The 19,242-nt window shown below is 39.6% G+C and overlaps 1 protein-coding gene across 1 annotated transcript in view; it reads right to left on the reverse strand.

Moving 5' to 3' along the window:
* carmil2 (capping protein regulator and myosin 1 linker 2) overlaps nt 1-19,242 on the reverse strand; it is an 82,922-nt gene that overhangs the window by 32,526 nt on the left and 31,154 nt on the right. Inside the window, exons 20-31 of the mRNA XM_084363214.1 lie at nt 15,916-15,970; nt 15,538-15,710; nt 15,133-15,201; nt 13,688-13,781; nt 13,260-13,346; nt 12,149-12,277; nt 10,924-11,040; nt 7,956-8,131; nt 6,302-6,389; nt 5,462-5,551; nt 5,292-5,358; nt 2,830-3,368 (exon numbers count right to left, since the gene is read on the reverse strand). Of these exons, the coding sequence (XP_084219340.1) occupies nt 2,830-3,368; nt 5,292-5,358; nt 5,462-5,551; nt 6,302-6,389; nt 7,956-8,131; nt 10,924-11,040; nt 12,149-12,277; nt 13,260-13,346; nt 13,688-13,781; nt 15,133-15,201; nt 15,538-15,710; nt 15,916-15,970 (1,684 nt within the window). The remainder of the gene's footprint in view (nt 1-2,829; nt 3,369-5,291; nt 5,359-5,461; nt 5,552-6,301; nt 6,390-7,955; nt 8,132-10,923; nt 11,041-12,148; nt 12,278-13,259; nt 13,347-13,687; nt 13,782-15,132; nt 15,202-15,537; nt 15,711-15,915; nt 15,971-19,242) is intronic.

The following is a 19,242-nucleotide window of genomic DNA, read 5'->3' on the forward strand; positions in this document are numbered from 1 at the left end:
ACCGCACATTGGGGATCTAAACGGCTACTTTCTCGCATGAAAAAATATTAAAACTTAATAACGTGACATATTAACAGCGCTACAGCGGAAAATAAAACAGCTTTGCGCCTGTTTTACAACTACCGCTGCCGGTCGCCACGAAGTGCATTCTGGGAAACTTGCTACTGCATACTGCGGTGTGAACGGCGTCGGTCTGCTGAAGTAGCATGCTGAATCCCACATTCAGTATGCAGTATACAGTGTATACTAACGCAGTATGTAGTAGGCAGTACGGTAGTATGCGGTTTCGAAAACGGCCCCAGTCTCCCCACCTGCACACAGGTGATCTGAATCCCCTGCAATTAGTCTTGAGGGATTTTGGAAAATCAGCCCAAAACAAAGAAAGATAGCAAGTCTCAAACAAGGGGACTGCTACATCTCTATGCGCTTTGAAAATCTGATTTTCAGGAGGCAGGTCTACGAGCATATTTTGAAACATCACAAATACAACCCTGGTCCCCAAAAAGTCAGGATGCTGTGTAAAACATGAACATAACAGAATGCAATCACTAGCAATCAAACTTTATGAAAAACATTTTCATATTTTTATTCTGAAATTTGTATGTGTAATTATACCATGTCAGACACATTTAATTTTTGTATGCCTTGTATGTCTGTATGCCTTAATGCATGTGTTGAAGGTATCTTTAAATATACTTGATCATAAGAATCATACTGTTTATCCTACTGTGATATTATTTGTTTAGATTGATCTATAGATGACACACTATATTTGTCAGTTGTTTATTGTAAACATATGCTGTAATATGCATGCATCAATCCAGGGATTGCCCCCTACTATGAATGAGTCTAGTTTTGAGGTTAAGCAGTACATTGCTTAGCTTCTATACCAGCACTCCTGCCTGGCCTGCTTCTCCAAATTGGGGGATTTGGACTGCCATCCACATTCATGTCATGTGAGATGCAAGTTAGTTATGGAAAATATTCCCATGCTTACATGTTGCGAATTTATGTACTTTTTCCACACACTTCGATATTATTTCACACCAAGATACGTCAGAGCCCCCATTTTTCCACATGCAAGTCTAGCATGCTAACAGGCTAATACGAGCCTCTCTCCTCAATTAGAATTTGAGAAGCTAAAATCCAAGCTAGCAGCTAATTAGCAAAAATGTGCTGTTTAATTAGCCATTAAAGTCAATGTCCAAGTACCAGACATGATAGCTGGCTGAATTATTTAGTCTTCTCTTGGCTCGGAAAAATCTTCCTTCCTGTTCCAGCCACTTACATTCTTTGTTACAAATGTTTCATCACAGTGATGCATATCCGGATTTTTTTCAGATGATACCGTTAACTGACCGTTACCTGCTTCTCCACCTGCTTCTCACAGCCGATATGGATAAGATAACCTATAATCTAAAAAGAAGTCCATAATTTGTAGTTTTTGCACACATCAAGAAAAGAAAGGCTAAGATATCTGCTCACACCGGCAACAACATTTTAGGCTAGTCTACACTGTGAGACTCCCAGATGCAGCAGTTTGATATCATGAGCGTGACATCAGTGTGCTGCACTAGTTTTTCCTCTCCCTCTCCTTCAATGTTTGTTGGTGGATTACTAACCAACTTTAAAAGACAGATACCGCCACCTACTGTATCGGAGTGTGTAGATACTGCACTTGTTGAGAAATCAAAGCCATTTGGCTTTATATCATCAGCTCTATTTATCAGATGCCAATAAATTACCGATAATGTGAAATTTCCAATATTGGACTGATAATTTGTCATGTACTGTAGCATGCTGATAGCCAATTTCAATAATGGCTGGAATTTTATTTGGTATAAATTGTAAAAAAAGATTAATAAAATCTAACCATTGAGGACTCACATTTGCTCATTACTCACTGACAGGGATGACCATCTACTGTTTTAATGTCTCATATGGAACCAGAATAAGGTCTAACTGTGTTGGTGACAAACAACACCACCTTACATTAACACCTCATCACAGCAAATCTGTATCTTTTTTAAAAGAGAAACCAAACACAAAACAAAGTTTACGCACCACACAAGGTCACCGCAGATAAATCCGTTTTTTCCATTTACACAGTGACAGCACAGAGAAAGAGACCCCATTAATCTGAAAACATGAATAATTGAGTTACTGAAAGCATTCCCAGGAGAGAGAGAGAGAGAGAGAGAGAGAAAGAGAGAGAGAGAGAGAGAGAGAAAGAGAGAGAGAGAGAGAGAGAGAAATCAGCACTGGGAACAACCCAGGGAACACCACTCCCAAAATGCATGTTCCTTTTCTCACACAAGCAAACACACATACACACACTCACTCACAAACAAGCCAAGCACGACTAGATGGAGCAATGCAAAGATAAAAATGGCTACCAGAGCAGTGGAGAAAGGGTATAGATAGATAGATAGATAGATAGATAGATAGATAGATAGATAGATGGATAGATTCCCTTTTTTTCTATCCTGTTGTTATGATATTTTCCATTTCCATCGTTTTCTCCTTGGGGATCCTTCTGTAGTCGTGCACTTAGCTTCCTATTTCATCTGCCCTTCTCTGTATTGTTCATCCATCTCTCCTTTCCACCTATATCTCATCTTTCACTGCGGCTGTATTTTACTGAGCCTTTGCCTATATAAGCACATTTTGTATGCACATGTTGTGTGAATGTATAAATGCAAATGCTGTGTAATTTCTACATGATTAAATATGAATGTGTGTGTGTGTGTGTGTGTGTGTGTGTGTGTGTGTGTTTGTGTGTGTATGGTCAGTGTTTGTGTTTGTGTGTGTGTGTGCCTGTGTTCTTACCTGAGGCCTGGAGGAGGGGGGCTGTGTGTGAGTGCGTCGTGGCCGTGGTCGGGAGGCAGTGTAGTGCCTTAGAGTCTGTCCCTGGGTGGGTAGAGGCTCCATGGGAGAAGCAGGGGATCCAGAGCTGGGGAGAGGTCCTGGGCTGGGGCTGCAGCCAGGGAAGGGTGCCTCTCGTCTGGGTAAGCCTCCGTGGCTGGCAGCCTCCTCCTCTGGAGCTTGATCGCAGACAGAGTAAAGGAGAGGGAGACTGGGAGGAGGAATGAACGATGCTCCTCTTGCTCCTGATATTGCTGCTGCAGCATCCACTGCCGCCACCTCCCCCTCCCTCCGCTTCCTCCCCCTCCATCCCAGGGGGGAGGGGTACGGGGAAGGGGAAGGGGAGGGGCTTGAGGCTGTGACTGACAAGGGTGTTGCTGTAGGCAACCGAGGGAGGCCACACCTTCCTTCTCCTCCTCCTCCTTCCTCTCCAGCACCTCCTCCCCTCTCTCTCTCTGCCCCTCTCTCCCTGGTCTGCTGCTCCCAGTCGGCATCCAGGAGACCTGAGAAAGAAGCAGTATGACTGATGAGAGAGAGAGAGGCATAAGGAGAGATGATGAAAGAGAGAAGGATAGAGGGAGGAAGGGAGAGAAAGATGGGAATCCAGCCCCTGCAGTAAGCATGCTTTTTGCTGGACTCTACTGTACAGTATGTATTTGTAAAGTGCATGAAGAGCTGTACAGGAAAGATATGGGGAGACAGGAGAGACAAGAGAATGGGAAAAAGGAGAAGAAGGGGGTGTCAAGAGACTAGGATAGAGGGGGAGGAGAGAAAAGAGGGGAAACAAAGGAGGGCAGAGCAGGGAATACAAGAGAGAAATCATCAGTTCAGCGTAGACAGGCAGAGAGGAAGAAGAGAAGAAGCAGCAGATGGATGCTGCAGTCACACTGTAGTGCACATAAGAACACAGTTATCAGCCACAGTCACAGATGAGGATAGAATATGGTAGGCTTAAATCTACATTGTTATTAATCTTTCAGTTACAGGGTTCCTGCTGGTTGATTTCAAAGGCCTTTGAAATTATAAATGATACATTTTTAGAAATACCATGCTCAAAATTAGATTTTCTTTAAATTTATTTCATAAAATATTGACCTAATTGTTTTTATGACCATATCATGTCAAACACAAGTATACATAAACAAAAATAAGGTGAGCAACTTATCATTATTAATTTTGTTGTTGTTATTCTCTTTATAACTATTTTATTTTGTTTTTTATCAAAACTTATTTTAAAGCTAAAAAACAAAAGGAATGGAGGTGGGATGTTGTAAGTCTGAGCGCCCCAAATCCCCCCATGTTTCCTCCTCTTCCCTCATCATCCCCTCCTCCATCTTCTCCCCATCTCATCACTCCCATGGTGAAAGTCACTGGTGTGAAAGTAAACAGGCCATGCTCCAATTAGCCAAACAGCACTGTCTGCCACAGAATGGCTCAGCATGGTACAGCACACATGAAGAATACAACAAGAGAAGATGAAAGACATGACAGGAGGTTAATATTTATACCTGAGCGCAGATGTCAGACTGGATGGTGTAATAGCAGATATGGATTCAAATGTGCTGCTGACAGTGTAATGCCATCATATTAATGAAAGAAATCCCAATTATTACTGATGTAAACTTCACACCACTTCATACCATTATTTCATTATTCATCAAATTGTGGTGTAGTTGTAGTTGGTGTTTAAATAAAGACTGATGAAAAACATTTTAAGTGCAAGGGTGCAATTTTCCTTTCTACTAATATTGTTCTTATTCTCTTTTACACTATATATTATATACAGTTTTTGTTCAGTTTAAATAAGAATATACTACTACTACTACTAATATATATATTTAATATATAATATATTTTACTAATGCAACTGGTCATTAATGATTAAATGCAGCTCTTGATTGATTGACTATGCTAGCTAGCTAGCACAGTCATGTCAGCATCTTACACAGTACTTTATCACTTGAAATGTTGCCGATGGTCATGTTTTTTCTTTCCTGTTTTGCCATTATCTGTTCTGGTAATTGTCGTACCCAGTGTCTACTATGTAAAATCTGAAAGATGTTAAGATCACCATCTGTATAAAATGCCTTCAGCAGTAACTGGAGGCCACTGTCTAATGTCTTTAATCCAACTGCCCATGCTGCCGACACTGACTGCAGCAGGCAGCAGCAGACACTGCCACTGCAGTAATGGTAGTGATGCTAGATGGTGGAACACATAAATTGGTCACTAGATTTGTCTATATTATGACCAAGATGCACTGATATGAAAACTTTTTTTTAGAAATTATAATACAGAAAAATATGCTTGGGGCAATATCACTCACACGTGCTAATGAACTGAAATGAACTGAATTCAGATTCAGAGAGAGTGAGAGACATAAAGAGACATCTTTGGAATCCATAGTGATAGGGGTTGTTTCTTACTCTTAATTGAAGGGGCAGGCCTCAGGCTCTTGCAGTGGAAACTATTTCTCCAAAATGCTGGACTGTACTGGTGATGGAAAGAGTCAAAATAAAAGGCAGAACAAAAATGGAAGAATCTAACACAGAAATGTATGAGTGAATGAACTGATAGATAGCTGTGTGTCCTTTACGTCATCAGTTGGGAAGTCGCTGTCAACTACTCGGAGCTCTGGGATGTTGTTTCTCAAAGCAAGGGATGAATTTTCTTTCAGAAGGCAATCCTAACAGTGAATTAAGAAAAAAAAACAAAACAATTATGTGCACAACACATTGAGCAAAAGTAATATCTGATCATTTCAAATAATATTTGTTGAATATCTATTGAATTATATTTGATATTAGTGTCAGGGGAAGTCTAACAGTATAACGGTTAAGGAGATAGTCTTGTGTACAGAGTAATTTCAAGAAGAAGCGATGGATTTATTGTATCGTTTCACTTTTGAAGGAGCCAGCAGTTTCCCTCTGCTCCCAGTCTTTGTGCTTAGCTAGGCTACACACATCCTGAACTCACACTGGATGCACACAGATATTAATATAGATAAAGACATAGATTTTGGTGCAAAGTTATCGTCAACTTTTACAGAGGAGCATAGAAAGCACCCTGACAGGAAACATCACAAACGGGATGGTTCATCACAGCCTAGGACAGGAAGGCTCCACAGTGGGTGATTAAAACCGCCAGAACATCACTGGTACCATCTACAGAGCATCAGTGACATCGGTGAAATGAGATGTCTGCACAGAGCCCAAAGTCAATCTTTTATTTTATTTACCTCAGTTTTTTATTTAATTTTATTTTATAGCTACTTAAGCATTTTACTGCCCATATTGCCCATATGAGGAACCGTCCCTGATCACCAACACTCCATCATAAGTGGTTTATTTTTCTGAATTGATAATTTCTTATTAATTAGTCTGTGAAGTTTCTGTTTTTTGTGTATGTAGCTTGGGGAATTACAACACACATTTACCATTTTGTCCTGTGCTGTTGTGAGGTCCTGTAGAACCTGTTCCATGATGCTTTCAGCCAGAGAGACACTCAGTGTGCGTCTCAGTTCACTGTATCAAAAGAGAGAACAGACGAAATACACAAGTTTGGTTACAGCAGTGCAGAGAGTGAAGACCCCAGTATAATGATGATTCAATCAGTGATTTACATTAATAAAAGATAATATGGGATAATTAATATCCATATGGTTGTGCTTCAATACAGCATGTGTTTTTATTTGGACCTGAACACGTTTAGTGTAGTCCAAACATAATTTAGAGCAGTCTACTATATTAGACACACATCTATCTGTTTCTCTTGCTGTGTCTTGTGAATCAACAATACAGCCAACAATCAACTCAACCTATGACGATGGGCCTTTACAGTTACATTATATAATATGTTGATGAAGGTTCTCAGTCATCCAGGTCATGGTACTTGAAAATTGTAAATTGAAAAAAAACAAAACAAGTGCTGTATCGGAGGCAACTGGACTTGTTTCAGTTTGTTGAAGACGTTTCACCTCTCACCCAAGAGGCTTCTTCACTTCTAACCTACTGGAGGGGAGTTGCAGGCTTTTAAACTCTGTGTGGGAGTGTCCTTACAGAGTAGTTAAGGACAAATGTGAACTCTGAGTTTCAGAGTTGTTAGGGCCACTTGTGGGTTATTGACTCGACCGGCCTTCATGTGGGTCTTTAGGGCTAGGTGAGCTCAGGTGTGAATGGTTGTTAAGCTGTCTGAGGGGGGAACTCAGTACTGCATTGTAGGTAAGTCATTATATAATACCTTTTCACTTTATTAACTGTACTGAAGTATATGTAACAAAAATTAGGCCATTTTCACAGGTGAACTGCAGACATTGTCCAGTGAATCAGGTCTGGAACATTATCCAGAGTTTCCCTTTCACACACTTCACACACACTGTAGCACAAAACAGGAATTGTCCGTACAGGAGGAGGAGGACTCATCTATAATGATTACTTTTTGCATTGATATTAAGGGCTTTTGCGATTTCATTATAACTGTGACATTAAAAAGTTACGTATTGATATTGATATAATAATAATAATAATACACATATGATAATATTGTCTGAAAAATCCAGCAAAGATGTTCGGCCTGTGCATCTTTTGTTTATGGGTGCATCTGGTTGTCTTTTCACTGGAAATTGACTGTAACAGTTCTTTCTGCACACCTTCTTAAAAGTTATGGTGATGGACTCTCATATTTTGAGGGTAAATTATTTGCCAAAGAAGAGACAAAAAAGATGGATTCAATTGCTAGCATTTTGTTCATATCTCTATAGAGCTCACGATGATATTAATATTGTGAATTAATTTGGCCACAATAATTGCCTGGTGAAAATCTGATATCATGACAGCCCAAGTTGATATTAATGCTACATATATTTAGACATTTCAGCGATATCAATGAAAGAGCAAGCAAATTGAAACAAACTCCAATGATTCACTGTTTTGCCTACATGCAGAGTTTCCCCTGAGGACGTCCTGTGCACTCTCCTCTCATTTACAACTGTTTTGCCAGTCAAATCAGACAGTATCTGAAGTGATTATACAGAGTAAAGGAGGTTCATTAAACTGACTAAATTGACTAATGTCTTACATAAATGTTATTACCGCAGTCTGTTGCTGATAATCTGCCCTGTTTTCTCCACCAGAGTGCTTCTCAGGAATGTGTGTGTCTGTCTGCTTCTTTTGGACACACACTCTGACAGACACTCACACACACTTGACCGCTGGACCACCCGTGGACACACTGCTCCTGCACATCTCATCAGGCCTTGAGACAACTCCTGGAAAACACAGACTGGGACTTGAGCATGACCAACACTGAGAATCATCGGTAACAGTACAAAATACCAACAGTAAAATGTATGTATTCATTCTTCCAATATTCCTAATTGTTACTACCTTGTCCCACTCTACTTACATTTAAGTACCAGTAGGAGCTGTTAAAATTTTTTTATGTACTGACTCATATGACAAAATTATGTTGTAAGTTCAGAGGAATCACACAGTAAATGTTGAGAAATAACACTTAAAATTGTGGGCTGTATTAGAGTGTTACTGAGTCATCTTAGTCAAGACACAATATTTTATTTTTAACTTTTAGGCATTCACTCTGTGGCTATCCATTAGAAATCAAGGTGCTGAGTTGTGAGATAGTGGGAAGACGATATAAAAATTTTACAATTTCTTTTTTAAATAGCAATTCTCATTGTTTTTTAATTCTTGAAACAGAGTTCTAAATTCCAGAAGCCTCGTTTATTGACAAGTTGTGTACATTTCCATGCATAGAATCAAATGCAATCACAGGTAAATTGATTTAGAAGCACCAAAACTGCAACATCAACTCCAACTCTATCGTTTACCATATCAGAGTAATTGACAGATGTCAACTGCAGACATGCTCAACCCTCTACACAATGTTGCTGCAAGACCTTCTGCTGGAACTTCATCATGGGAGTTTCATTACAAACTACCAACTTTCTTTGGGGGTATGTTAATGATGTTTAACTGTCTTCATTGTGCATTCATGATGCATTCTTGATAATTAATAACTTTTTAAAATATTATATACAATTGTAAGATACTAAACATTTTGATTTAAACCGGTAGCCACCACAACCCCAGTTAACCTTCATATTTGTTTTCAAATAATATATAATGTTTACATTTTTATATTCTGAAAAAAGGGGAAAAGAGTAACCAGAGAAATATAATCTAGTATCAGAGCAGTCAGCAGACAACAAAAAGGCTAGAGAGTCTTCATAGAAAAGGCCTAGCTTTAATTCGAATTGAATTTACTAAGTCAGGTTTTTTTAAGTGCTGTATCGCAGGCAACTGGACTTGTTTCAGTTTCTTGAAAACGTTTCACCTCTCATCCAAAAGGCTTCTTCAGTTCTAACTAACTGGAGGGGAGCTACAGGCTTTTAAACTCTGTGTGGGAGTGTCCTTACAGAGTAGTTAAGGACACGTGTGAGCTCTGAGTTTCAGAGTCGCTAGGGCCACTTGTGGGTCGTTGACTCGACCGGCCTTCATGTGGGTTTCTAAGGCTAGGTGAGCCCAGGTGTGAATGGTTGTTAAGCTGTCTGGGGAGAGAACTCAGTAATACAACGATACAGCACTTAGAATTACCGTGACCTGGATGACTGAGAACCTTCATCAACACCTAAGTCATTTTTATTTTTTCTATTATAATATACCTGTTAAAGGAAGTGCCACAATTAAAAAGGAAGTTGCTCACTACTTGTGGGTTAAAGAGACTCTGTTGTAGTTGAAGGAGTCACCATCAGAGATCATGCCTTTAAGGAACACCATTTCAATAACTTGCACTATTTTTTCAACAGTGTGTACTTTGTGCACTATGTTTGACCATTGCATGGCTTAAACCATCCCCTCACTTGTTCCAAATAAATAAACGTCTCAAGGGATGTTGTTGAGATATATTTGGAGATTTGGGGGTATTTCTTCATGTAAATGAGCCTATACATGTTTGAACAGATTGGTGTACATCGTGAACAGGTGTGTGTATGCATGTTTGATAAATGTTTTCTATGCACACTTACATAAAGATTACAGGTGTGCCTGCACCGGAGCTCCTTGTTACATGCTCCCCCTCTGCTGGCCAGGACGTGCTACTGTGGCTGACGCCTGGCTGCCTGCCTTTCCAGGTGATAGCGGTCTGACCGATAAGAGGGGATAGGGCACTAGCCTGGACGCTGACTGTGGTATTATTTTTTGTTTTATGTTTATCCGATGGATGCGGTAGTCTAGTTTTTGTGGCTTTGTTTCAGTTAGGTTTTGTTGTTTCTTTGTGTTGGGGTAGAGGGTTAGCCCCCAGCTCTGACGGCCCTGGTGGGTTGGTTTGGGAGGCTGACCTTTTGTTTATTTTGGCCGGCCCATCAGTTTGTTTGTTTGTTTGATTGATTGTTTAGGGGGTTTTCCCTTTGTGGTTGTTGTTCAGTTAATAAATGTATCATCCTTTAAACTGCAACTTGCTTGATTGTTTTTTGCAATTTACAGTATGTCTTTTAACTGACTGATAAATAAGAGGAGAAAGCTTTAGATAAATACTGTGTGTCAAGAGTGAATATCAGTTGATTTTACTCCACTCCTGTTATGTAAAATGGCTTTACCAAAATATTCAGCCAAAGATGGTTCCCCGGAAAAGACAAACTAATTAAAGTAGCCACTGTGTTCTTTGAAATGACACAACAATGGCAGAGAGTTACTGTTTTGTTAACCTCCTGTTGTGTTCAAAACAAATGGTTAATGGCTTGTCTAGAGAGAGCAGTGACTACAAAAACTGAAGTGATACTACACTTTAAATAATAATAACTACTGCCATGGCCTTAACCCTGTTCTGTACACACTATTGTCGTTTTTCCACCAGCACTTTTGGCCACACTGAGTCTTACTGCGCCAAGTTGAGCCGAGTAGAGCCAGGCTGGCAGATGTAATGGAAAAATGGCATATAACTTCTAAGTAGTAAAACTAGCCAATACATTATTAGAAGTTGATTTTAGTCCCTGAACTGTGTACTCCCCTGTGATTTGTGTACAGTGGGTGTTTTTATAAGCACCTGTATGCTTCTGCTGAACTCTTCAGTTAGTGCAGCAGCAGTGTCAGTGAGGATGCAGTTCACTAAGTCTCCATCAGAGTCACACTTCCTGCTGGCCTCATACAGAGAGGGAAGCAGCTGCAGAGGAAGAACATTAGTGTCATCAAGCATCATTTACACTTCCTGGCCACTTTATTAGGTACACCTACACAATCTAATGCAGTCCAGTCCACAGCTCTGCCACATATTCTACCTTTTTGTTCCAACTTTCTGAGGTGTTAATTACCTCCGCCAAGGAGGGGATGTTTTCACTCATGTCTGATTGTTGGTTGTTTTGTCAGCAGGATTACACAAAAAATACAGAACAGATTAAATCTGTCCACTAAACTTGGATGTAGGATGGGTCTCAGCCCAGAATAGACCCTATTAATGTTTGGTACTGATCCAGATAAAAGGATGGATCCAGGAATGTTTTCTCACTTTCTTGAACAATGTGAGACATTTTGATTTGATTTCTCAGGGAATAATGCATAGATAAAGAAATAGATGAATTGAGGTGGCTGGTAATTATGAGTGAGTACAATTTGATGTGGATTAAGGCAACTGCTGGGCGCTGGCTAAGGTTTGTGCTCAGAGTGCCATTCTAGTGTAATTATATGTTCATTACTGAGTAAGTTAGTGCTTGTGTTGTACTAGGCTGTGGAGTATTGAAATGTGTTTATAAAATGCCTTCCCCCTCATGGTTGTAAATGGGGGGAGCAAAACATTACACACTCATACACAAAACATTAGGGCTGCAACTAACAATTTTTCTAAATGTCCATTAATTTGTTATTTTCTTAAATAATCAAAGTGTTAAGTGTTTGGTCCATGAAATGTCAGGAAATTATGAAAAATGTCAACCAGTGTTTCCCAAAGCCCAAGATGATATCAAATGTCTTGTTTTGTCCACATCTCAAAGATATTCAGTTTACTGTCATAGAGGAGGTAAGAAAGGAGTAAGAAAATATTCACATTTACGAAGTAGCAATCAGAAAAGTTTGATTTTTTTTTCTAAAAGAAATATTCACACTGTCAGCGTAATCAAGAGCATTTGTATCTTTGTAAAGGTAGAATTTATACCTGAGATGTTGTGTGGGATTGCATTAGATTTTTCAGGTGTACCATAATAAAGTGGTTGTTATTATGACCCAAAATGACATTACAATTAATAGTGGTTTTCCAAACCCATCAGATCAGCCTGTACCTTAAAGGACTCCCTGGCATTGTGCAGCCCCTCATGTGCTGTCAGGATGTCAGCCTGGACCTCCTCAACGTTGCAGTGGTTTAAACGCTGAAGGCTGTCCTCCAGCTGCCGACACATTCCCTGAACCAGCTAAAATGCAGGATAACCGAGACAGGCAGAGCTGACAATACACAACTAGACAGAAACTGTCATGTTGGAAGTATAGTTTTTAAATGAATCATCAGATCTACCTCAGTCAGAGAGCCTTACCTTCGATATGATACGATTTACTGATCACATATTTATTATAAAATGAATCAATACTGCACCTTGCCTAGTTGAAGCCTTTGACTTTTTTTTTACTACACTTCTGCATGTGTAGAACAATTATAACTATTTTAAAGCAAAATATGTTTTGGAACATTTGCTTTATTTTGGAGTTGACTGAAAGCAGCTGAAAGCAGCAACCAGTCATGTCACTGGTCCTGACACACAAATCTTAACAAATATAATAATTCCTGTTAATAAGACATTAAGCAGAACATGCTAACATTACTTGGTGACATGTGAAGCACATGCAAAATGTACTGTAGTCATTGCTATTGCTACTGCTGGTTTCTTTCCTCCACCTCACCATCTACCTGCTTTGGTTCTACTCTGTGTGCAGCTTTATGTCAATCATTCCCAGTGGGGGCCTGTGTGCAGTGCTCCCTGCATGGCATTCGTAATGTTCCACTATACTGTCTGTTAGGATGTATTCCCACAGCAAGAAAACATGTTAGAGTCAATCCATCCTGCCAAGTCAAACTGCATATGCAAATAACATTTTAAAAAATATGGCCAAAGTAACACAATTTTACAAAATTAAAACCAGCTATTACTATTGTCAGTTTCAGTGAGAAATACTTATATCAAACTCTTTTTGACTCTTATCTAAGTTGTTTCCAGTTGTTGAAATATTCAATATTTGGACAAAATGTCCTCTACAGTCACAATTGAAAGATATTAGAATTTATCTCAAAATGTATCCTTATTATACTATACAAGAGTTAATAATCAATGTTTGCAATATTGTTGTTAACTGGCCTCCAACTAGGCTACAGATGTTATACTTCTACATCAAACTTCTTACCTTCTCAGATTGTTGAGCTCTAAACACTTGCTGAAGTTCCACTCTATCAGACTGTCTCTGGTTGTTTCTGTCTAAACACTGCTGAATCTATACACACACGCACGAACGCACGCACGCACGCACGCACACGCACACGCACACACACACACACACACACACACACACACACACACTAATAATTATTAAATTCCCAGTGAAATATACTGTGTCAGTGCACTGATGTCATTTTTAACAAAGTTTATTGTTAAACGTTGTTTAAAATTGTAAAATATCCTATCTCTGTTACATATCCTTGTCACAAGTGTTTAGTAACCACTTTTGCCAGATCATCACAAAAAATGTGTATATATCGGCCGATGATTGATTGATACATTATTTATTTTTCTACATATTTTTCCAACAAACTTCACACAGACTCACACACTGACCTTGTGCAGGGCCTCTCTTGTTCTGTCAGGGTTGCTGCGGTAACTCTGTGTGATATCAACAAGGGGGAGTGACACCTGCTGCAGAGTGAAGTTCCTGCACAACAAACCACTCATCATCATCATCATCATCATCATCATCATCACCATCATCATCCACCACTTTGATGCAGACTAAATGATCTCAACATGTTATTTGACGGACTATTTCATGGTCATTCATGGTCACCAGAGGATGAATCCTTTTGACTTTGGAGATTCTCTGACTTTCCCTTAAGTGCAAACATGATGTTGATGTTTATGCTATGTTTAACTTTTGCATGTTCACACGTTCATGTTCGCCTCGAGATAAATTGCAATAATTATGAGTATCCTCTGACTTTTCATCGAGCGCCATCATCAGGTCAAAATTTTAGTATACTAAAATAATATTTGCTGCTTCATGATCAAAAACCTGCAAAACTAATGGCCTTCCACCTTCAGCTTTAGCACTTTCTAATTAGTGCTATACAGCAAATATAAGCAGTGGTAATTTACATTAAGATGTTGTTTACTTACTGAAGTCCTGAAATCTGATATTTTTTATCTTGTGCACACAAAACAAAAAAAACAACTTTCACCAAAATGCTTTTTCATGCAAAAATGATTGCGTTACTTTCACAAAATAACAGCAAAAGTGTGACTAGGCATTATAAAATGGAAGGGAATTGTTTCAAATTTACTACAGTTCAGTACAAATCCTGGGGGGTTGATACTGTACACCCTATTGAAGGCTCTCCCCTGGAGGGAAGATATAGTTATCATGATTTCACATGCAGTTGTTACCACTATGTTTTAAAATCACCCACTTTTATTACAACAGTGTGATGATAAAATAGACCAATTAATTATAGACCTTTTAAAATAAACCAATAGCCTTGGACACAGGGATGGGTGGGCAGACAAAGGATAATTACATTTACTGGACATAGTAAATGTTATTATATTATCGAAATCTTATTAGAAAAGTGTTAAAATTAATGAGTTACTTCTGAAAGTAATACTTTACTGTAACAGGTTACTTTTGTAGCGTGTTTCCCCCAAAATCACTTTTTTAAGAGGTTCCTACATAGTGGGTTTGATCCATTCCCCAGGACGTAATTAGCACAGCAGACTGAAAAATGTTCGAGAGCAACAATGTCAATGTTAAATTAGGACAGTTGGCTGTCACTAGTTATTTTTGAAAATGTAAACTGAAGCCAGCAAAGGCTGTCTTGACATGAGATTAAACTGAACAATGTAAGCTATTTCTTCAGGATTCAACTTTCACTGTTGTAGGATTTAAAGTATACCTTGGCTAACATGTGTGTGTGTGTGTGTGTGTGTGTGTGTGTGTGTGTGTGTGAGAGAGAGAGAGAGTGTGAGTGAGTGAGTGAGTGAGTGAGTGAGTTTGTGAGTGTGTGTATGACCTCTCCAAAGCATCAGCCACATCCTGGAAACCTCTGGCTGATACATTGTTTCTGTCCCATGTCAGAGTCCTTGAAAAAGAGGAAGACAGGTCAGTTCAAGGAAGTTGTAGCTGAAGTTGGCCTACAGTGATCATCATAGCTTGGGTGAAGGTGTAGTGCTTGATTGACAGGTACACCATGTAACATCAAAGGACAAGGGAAGTGAACATTTTGCAATAAATCCTGAACAATCTTGCAGTAAATGAAATACTGAAATGATGACATCTAGTGGCAAACAGTAGAGCCACAGCTTCAGATGTGATAAGTAATGGTTGGGTTGTGGAACAAATTGTGTGTGTCCAACACCTTGGGTGCTGTGTGTGTGTGTGTGTGTGTGTGTGTGTGTGTGTGTGTGTGTGTGTATACTTCAGTCTTGTGTTGCTTATCAGGGCTTTGGCCAGCATTTTGGCTCCAGTGTCTCCGATGTTGTTTCCACTGATGTCCACTTCAGCCAGAGCAGCGTGGCCGCCCAGAGCGCTCAGCAGGATGTGCATCCCTGTCTTCAGCTTGGAGTCACACACCGATAGAGACTGCAAGGGCTGCAACCACAGAAATATGTAAGAAACTGTGACATTCCGTGTTGTCAAACATTGGGGAAAAGGATTGACAATGAGAGAATGTATTTTTTTAGTCATCAAATTATACATCAAAAAGTAGGTACAGGCACTGACTACACCTCATCCTGCTGTCAGGAGCAAATGTTAATGACTAAGAGTGAGTGAAATGAAAGGTAGTGTCACTCACACACTCTTCGTCCTGAATGAGTTGAGCTATGCGATGAAGAACATCAGTGAGAGCTCTGGTAGATGCAGAGAGTACATATCAAACCACGTAACAATAAATATAACAGAGTAAGAAAGCATGATGTGAAGGAAAGGACAGAAGAAAGGGAGAAACATGTCAGTAACATTTAATCAAAAATTAGGTTTTGAAACATGTATATAGTTAAATCTACAATTTTAAACTGAACCTCCATGCAACACAGACATGGCATTGACGTTTAATTCAATGGCAGGTCTAATAAAGGGTGAAAAATTAACAGCAAATGACTGTTTAAAGGAAAGGTTCACCCAAAAATGAAAATTCATTATTGACATTATCTCCTCCCTCCATGCTGATGGAAAGTCAGGTGAAATTTTGTAGTCCACAAAACATTTCTGGAGCTTCACAGCACAACAGAGTTGCATCATTCTGCTAAACAACTGAAGTAGCTGGAGACTTGTTTTAAAACAGAAAAACAAGCAAAAAACATAAAATGGCTCATACAGCATAATCCAAGTCTGCGGAAGCTTCGAGAACTGATATGTAAAATGTTTTTTGTGTACCCTTAAGCACACACTCCAAGGCAGGGTTTTTTATAGAGCCGATAATATGAAGTCAAATTGCTTTTACTGACTTAACAAGTGCACATCTACACTCTCAGATACAGAAGGTGGCTGAAAGAGAAGGCTGAAGGAGAAGGAGAAGAAAAGCAAGTGCAGCACACTGTTGTCACACTCATGATGTCAAACTGCTGCACCTGGGTAGTCACGCAGTGTAGACTAGAGAGCCAGACATATCATCGATGGTGGACATCTCATGTTTCTTACCCTCAGGTGTGCAGAAATTACCGGCTATGAACTTCTTTTTAAAATACAAAAATGTGAAATGATCAGCAATCTTATCTGTATTGGCCAGGAGAAGCAGTTAATTGTCAGGTATCAGTATCAACTGAAAAAAAATCCCAAATTGTTCATCCCTTATTCTTGTTTTCGGAAAAATATCCTTTGCTAACTTAGCTTTCATTGATGTCAGGTTGCAGCATCTTGTCATTAGAAAAATAAAATCAGACATTGTCACATGTATATCTAAATATGAATAAATCATTTGTCTCTCCCCCAAAAATCAGATAAGCTGGCAGTAGTTATTTCAGCCCTGCAGATATTTCAGCAAGATACTATTTTGTTAGTTTGTTTGTTTGAGTCTGGTTTGTAAATTCTAACCATTTTGGAAATCAATTTTCGTACCTACACACTAAAAGAGCTCCTACTTCATTAGGTTTTCAGTGCTTCATGTCCGGCGTGACTTCAGTTGTCTACAGCTGTCTGTGTGCACAGATTTTTATTATACAGTCGTGGTCAAACATTTACATACACTTGTAAAGAACATATACAACGCTCAGCCAAAACATTAAAACCCCTGACAGGTGAAGTGAGTATCATTCATCATCTCTAAAATGAAATGTTCTGCTAGAAAAACTTGGGTTCTGGCATTCATGTGGATGTTCTTTGACACATAAAACCCATTTAGATGATGCTGCAGCCAAAGTACAAGCTATAGCATTACCTGATGGAAGTGGCCCCTCTAGCAGGGCAATGCAAAATGCCACATCACAAATAATCATTTAGTAATGGTTCGAGGAACATGACATAGAGGTTAAGTCGTCAACCTGACCCCAAAACTCCCTAGATCCAAATATGATTCGGCATGCATGGGATTTGCTGGACCAAGTCCAATCCTCACAGCCCACACGACTCAAATCAGCCACATCATTAATACCGCTGGCATCAATCAACCATAATAATGTTTTAATGTGGGCTGATTTGGGTCTTGTTGGTTGTGAGATGGGGCCTTCATGGATCCAGCACATCCCATGGATGCTCAATCAGATTAGGATCTAAGGAGTCTGAGGGCTAGACTGGCAGCTTGAGCTCTTTGTCATGTTCCTCGGCCAATTCCTGAACTGTTTTTGTGGTGTGGTGGGGTGCATTGTCCTGCTTGAGGGGGCCACTGCCACTGTAAAGAGATGATCAATTATACTCAGTTCACCTGTCAGTGGTTTTAATGTTTTGGCTGATCGATGAATAACATGGCAGTCTTCAGCTCCAATGATTTCTACAGCTCTCATATTTCTGAAATGTATTGAGTGGAACACAAACTGCTTTGTCACAAATGCATTCATGAAGTTTGGTTCAGTTATGAATTTATTATAGGTCTGTGACCAAATCTACTGGATCAAAAATATACATAAAGTAACTCAGTTTTGGTGATTATAGAAAGTCTTTTGAATCAAAAGTTCTTTGTATCATGGCCTCTTAACTTCTGAGTGATTCTGATTGATAACAGCTGCTGACTTTTCTGGGCCCATTTTAATAGGGCTTGTTTGATACAGCCATTAGACTCAGCCACTAACACTACAATGGGAAAGTCTAAAGAGCTCAGCATTGATCTGAAAGAGCACATTATTGATTAGATCAAGTCAGGAAAGTCACTTTAACCCATTTCAAAGCAGTTACAGGTTTGAAGATCAACTGTACAAACAACTGTTTGTAAGTATAAAGTGCATGGCACAGTTGTGTCTCTGCCGCCATCAGGAAGAAAACACAAACTTCAAACTTCAGTGTCCACAGTCAAGTGTGTTTTACATCAACATGGGCTGAAAGGCTGCCGTGAAAGAAAGAAGCTCTTGATCCAGACACAGCACCTTAAAGCTAGACTGAAGTTTGCTGCTGATCACATGGACAAAGAAAAAACCTTCTGGAGGAAAACTCTGTGGGCAGGTGAAACAAAAACTGAGTTGTTTGGCCACAATGAGCAGCAATATGTTTGGAGGAGAGAAGGTGAGACCTTTAACCCCAAGAACACCAAACCTTCTGTCAGGCATGGTGCTGGTAGTATTATGCTGTGGGGCTGTTTTGCTGCCAGTGGATCTGCTGCTCTACAGAAAGTAAATGGAATAATGAAAAAGGAGGATTATCTCCAAATTCTTCAGGAAAACCTAAAATCATCAGCAGAAGATTGACTCTTGGGTGCAGCTGGGTGTTCCAACAGGACAATGATCCCAAACACACATCAAACGTGTTAAAGGAGTGGCTGAATCAGGCTACAATTGAGCTTTTGGAGTGGCCTTCACAAAGTCCTGACTTGAACCCCATCAGAACATATGGACTCTGCAGAAGAAATAAGTCTGTGCCAGGAAGCCGACAAACTTCACAGATTCTGTCAAGAGGAGTGGTTAAACTTTCAGCCAGAGGACTGCCAGAGGCTTGTGGATGGCTATCAAAAGCACCTAACTGAGGTGAAAATGGCTGA

The sequence above is a fragment of the Pagrus pagrus genome (genome assembly GCF_965226575.1).
Source record: "Pagrus pagrus genome assembly, chromosome: 10".
Lineage (NCBI taxonomy): Eukaryota > Metazoa > Chordata > Actinopteri > Spariformes > Sparidae > Pagrus > Pagrus pagrus.